The sequence below is a fragment of the Palaemon carinicauda genome, chromosome 18 (assembly GCF_036898095.1).
Source record: "Palaemon carinicauda isolate YSFRI2023 chromosome 18, ASM3689809v2, whole genome shotgun sequence".
NCBI lineage: Eukaryota > Metazoa > Arthropoda > Malacostraca > Decapoda > Palaemonidae > Palaemon > Palaemon carinicauda.
Genome location: NC_090742.1, coordinates 80,023,895 through 80,028,591, shown reverse-complemented (window position 1 = coordinate 80,028,591; position 4,697 = coordinate 80,023,895). Strand labels below are relative to the sequence as shown.

Below are 4,697 nucleotides of genomic sequence, written 5' to 3'. Positions count from 1 at the left end.
CAGTGTTCGAAAAAAAATCTTCACTTAAGCAGAGCTCGAAATGAAATCCTCACTTCAGCAGTTTTGAAAATAAAATGTTTACTTAGGCAGTGTACGAAATAGAATATTACTGTTGAGCAAGGCTAATGTTATTACGCCTTCGGCTTTCACTTTCAGTCATGTTTTGATATTGACAGTTAAACCAAGAATATTTGGAAGGTAACTATATAAGCTGTTTGTTTAATCCTCATAAGAGGGTTATAAGAAGAAACTGGAGTTAGTCCATATTTTGCAACTTATCAGAATTTTCGAGGTAGCTTGTTGGAATTCTCCTCAAGTAATGAATAGATGGTAGTGTTAATCATGGTATACAGAGTTATGGAGCTGTTAGAGCCAATTCTAACCGAGGTACTAGTAATGCACACATTCGTTATCTGCAGAAATAAGATTATTGTAATTTTCAGAATGAGCTATAAGTGCCTTTATATAAGTGCTGAACTCACAGGCTGCTTATCTGAAGAGAGATGGATAAATAGGGCCACAAGAGCAATGCTACACTATTCACCAGCTGGGTTTCATTAGTGTTGTACCGCACGTGTTTCATACGCGCTCGTACACTGTAACGGTTTTGATTTTTTATCTTATCGCTTGGTCTTTCCTGCACTGTTAATAGACCATCCTGTCTTTTCATGGTAGTTCATGCTTTTTCATGTTTGATTTTTAAGTAACGTTCTTGCTCGCAAGGTGCAGTATAAAAACTCAATTATTGTTTAAGTCAGTTTAATTGCATTCACCTTGCCTCAGTTATCACCTAACTAGCACCTCTGCATATTGGTGACCAGCGTAGTGTCCGCTCCCTCACTGCTGTGCCCTATTGTTTGAAGATACCGCCCACCGAACCTGCCTTTACGGCACACGCCGCCTCAATGAAAGTGCCGCACTTTTCAAGCGGAGAAGCATTCGCCTGATTTCAGCGTACTGAAGTCCAGTTTTGTTTCAAGGGGGTGACTCAGTCAAGCACCAAAGCAGATTACGTTCTCCCAGAAATCTCCGATTGGCTGTGCGAGTAAGGGGACACCCTAATAACATACGACGCCTTCAAATCATACCTCCTGGATCAGTATTCACCATCCCCAGTCGCCCGCATAGTGAAACTTTTTCAGCTCCTTCAACAACTGTTAGGGGAACCAAAAGCCTTTGCTTGCCCTCTACCCGAACATGTACGTGCTGCCATCCCCGGTGTCAATATTTTGCCCATGGAGGACCTGGTGACCAAAGTCACTTCACCCACTTCAAGACCTCCATCAATCCCTCCACTCCTGACAAAGTGGACAACTTTTTAACATCGACCGAAGCTGACGTGAATGCAATACGACAAAGATGCCTACCTCGTGATGTGCCGGAGTGGGGACAAAGCCACCCACACCCCACATATACCACCCATCGATTACAACCCAACCAACGACCTCTCCAGCTACTTACTGATGCCCATTGGGTGCATTTATGCTACTACCACTCAAAATTCGGGGCTGCTGCGAAGAAATATGCAAATTGGCTGTCAGTGGCCAAAAACACTAAGAAGGCCATCGCTTGCGGTGATGGCCTCCCCTGTCCCTAATCTTTTCTTTTTTACATGATGCAGGTACGGGGGTGCTATTTTTGGTAGACACGGGTGCTGGCTGTTCTCTTCCGCCAAAGCCACTCTCCAGGACACGACGTAGTCTATTTAAGTTTGCCGACATCCACCTGGTAGCAGCCAACGGATCTGCGATACCCATCCAAGGTTATAAAACCCTCACATTATTGATTGGAAGCGCCAAATATATTTGGAATTTTCTCGTTGCTGACGTCACATTGCCAATCCTAGGTGCAGATTTTCCTATTCATTTCCACCTCCTGGTTGATGTAGCTCACTGACAGTTAGTCAACACAGATTAATTCTCATAAACACTTCTCCAATCCGCCCCCTCCGACCTTGCTCTTTACATCAGCGTACCCGTGGATTCCTACGCTCACCTTGTCACATCGTACCCAGATGATTTCCTTCCAGAAATTCTTCAAACGTCCACGGTTCCCGCCAAACATGGGGTTTATCACCATGTGAAGACGATGGGACCCACAGTATTCACCAGATCAAAGCCACCGTTTGCCGAAATGAATAAAATGGGCCTTCGTCAAAAGGACTCCAGCCCATAGTTGGCTCCCTTACACATTATCGATGCAGTAGGTCCCCTACCCATATCACAATATCATTACCCGTTTACCGTCATTGACCGCTCCACTCGTTAGCCTGAAGCCATTCCCATGGAAACTGCAACGTCCTCCTTGCGTACATTTGCCTTACTCTTAGGATGGATAGCAAGATTTGGTATCCCTGAGCATAATACTTCTAACATGGGAACCCTTTTCACCTCTCTATTGTGGACATCATTAGTGAATCTCCTGGGAATGTTCCTACATCAGGCAACTGCCTACAACCCTGCTGCCAATGGAAAGGTTGAAAATTTTCACCACACCCTCAAAGCAGCTTTGATGTCCCGCTGCAAGGACTCCAACTGGTTTACCCAGGTTCCCTGGGTCCTCCTGGGACTAAGGATTACCAATGACACCCTGGATGTCTCAGCGGCTGAAATGGTGTATGGAGACCCGTTAGCCGTTCCTGCAGAATTTTTTCCATCTGCAACCTACTCCGACAATTTCCAGCACCTATGTCCTATTATGGGAAAATTTACTCCATGCCGCCAGACTTACCAACCTCCACCTAAGCAACACATACCAACAGATCTGCATTCAGCAACGCACGTTTTCCTGTGCAACGACTCTACCAAGCCCCGGCTAACGTCCCCTTACACTGGCCCTTTCCTCGTGATACATTGTATGCTGAAAGCTTGCTGCATCAACATTCGTAGCAAAGAAGACGGGGTCTCCATTGACTGCCTAAAACCTGCATATATCTTGCTAGATGTCCCCCCCCCCAACATTACACCTCTCTAGAGCAGGGGCTGTCTATAACATGTAAGTCCTTTTGGGGGGGGGGGGGGGGAAGGCATGTACCACACGTGTTTCATACACACTCGTACACTGTAATGGTTTTGATTTTTTATCTTATCACTCGCTCTTCCCTGCACTCTTAATAGATCATCCTGTCTTTTCATGCTAGTTCATGCTTTTTCATGTTTGATATTTTGGTGACGTTCTTGCTCGCAAGGCTCTGTATAAAAACGCGATGATCGCTTAATATTGTTTAGTTGCATTCACCTCGCCTCTCAGTTATCACGTAACTGGCGCTTCTGCACAGTGTATCAAAAACTTATAAACATCACATGCAAACTTATTATGATAGAATTAGGACGAATAAGGCACTGTAAAGGGATACTTTCAAGGGTAAGCAATTATAGATGTGGACTAATGAGATTTTTGTGGCAAAACAGGGTAGAAAAGATGATTATCTCAACAGCAGATAACTATCATTAAGGATGTTGAGAGAGAGAGAGAGAGAGAGAGAGAGAGAGAGAGAGAGAGAGAGAGAGAGAGAGAGAGAGAGAGAGAGAGAGAGAGAGAGCATATCCGCATCGCATTTCCAGCCTCAGGGCTATGAAAATAATTCTAGAGTAGTTTGCAAATATGAATCTGTCTGTTAAAACTGCAGTATAATGGAACTTGCAGCTCAAAATAAATTTTGCCAGGAGATTTATATGGGAAAAGGCATGGTTTATTATGCAAATATGTTACCTGTAGCTGGTTGCCGTTGGTCTGCCGTTGAAAGCATTGGCAAGTACCCAAAAGCATTATAAAAAGCTTGGAACGTTTTTCGAAAAAAAAGGCTGCCAGAGATTTAATACCTGTTTACAACTATCATATATTAATTTTTTTCTATTTTGAATGGCACTGTAATCTTATGTATGCTATAGATACCATGAGGTAATTTGAAATCTGTGACAACTGATAGTTTAGCCTATTTTGCCCTTAAAAAGAGTCCTCTGAAACATATTGAAAGGATATTTTTCGGTAATTTGAATCCTGTATACAAATTTAACTCCTGTACGATTAATTCCATTTGATGAAAATAACCGGCTCTAGGCGTTACAGACCCAGAAATGTGTTCGTAATTGGAAATAGTATAGGATTTTATGTATAGAAATATTTATAGTTTTAAAGTATACCCGAGAACTTTATAATGTTCTTCAGAAGAGGCCTGATGTAGTAGGAAAGTGGTGGGACGAAAAGAGACATTGTACAGTAATTCCTCGTCTTCCTACGTCTTTCAGTTTTATGCAATAGTAGAGTACACGTCACTCACACACATGAACGCACACGTACACATTTACACACACAAACGTATATATATATATATATATATATATATACACGTGTCTGTTTGTGTGTCTATACGTTTGTGTGAAACCGCACTCTCAAACACACACACACATATGTATATATATTTATATATATATATATATATATATATATATATATATATATATATATATATATATATATACAGTATATATATATATATATATATATATATATATATATATATGTGTGTGTGTGTGTGTGTGTGTGTCTGAGAGTGTGTTTTCATACAAACGTATAGACATACAAACACATACGTGTGTGTGTGTGTATATATATATATATATATATATATATATACATATACATATATATATATATATATATATATATATATATATATATATTCATATGTATGTGTA

At 41.2% G+C, this 4,697-nt stretch overlaps 1 protein-coding gene across 1 annotated transcript; it reads left to right on the top strand.

Moving 5' to 3' along the window:
- The first annotated feature begins 1,615 nt into the window (after positions 1-1,615).
- LOC137657391 (uncharacterized) lies at positions 1,616-2,973 on the top strand. Its single transcript, XM_068391728.1, has 2 exons — positions 1,616-1,621; positions 2,443-2,973. The coding sequence occupies exons 1-2, from the start codon at positions 1,616-1,618 to the stop codon at positions 2,971-2,973; spliced, it is 537 nt and encodes a 178-aa protein (XP_068247829.1).
- The last annotated feature ends 1,724 nt before the right edge of the window (positions 2,974-4,697 follow it).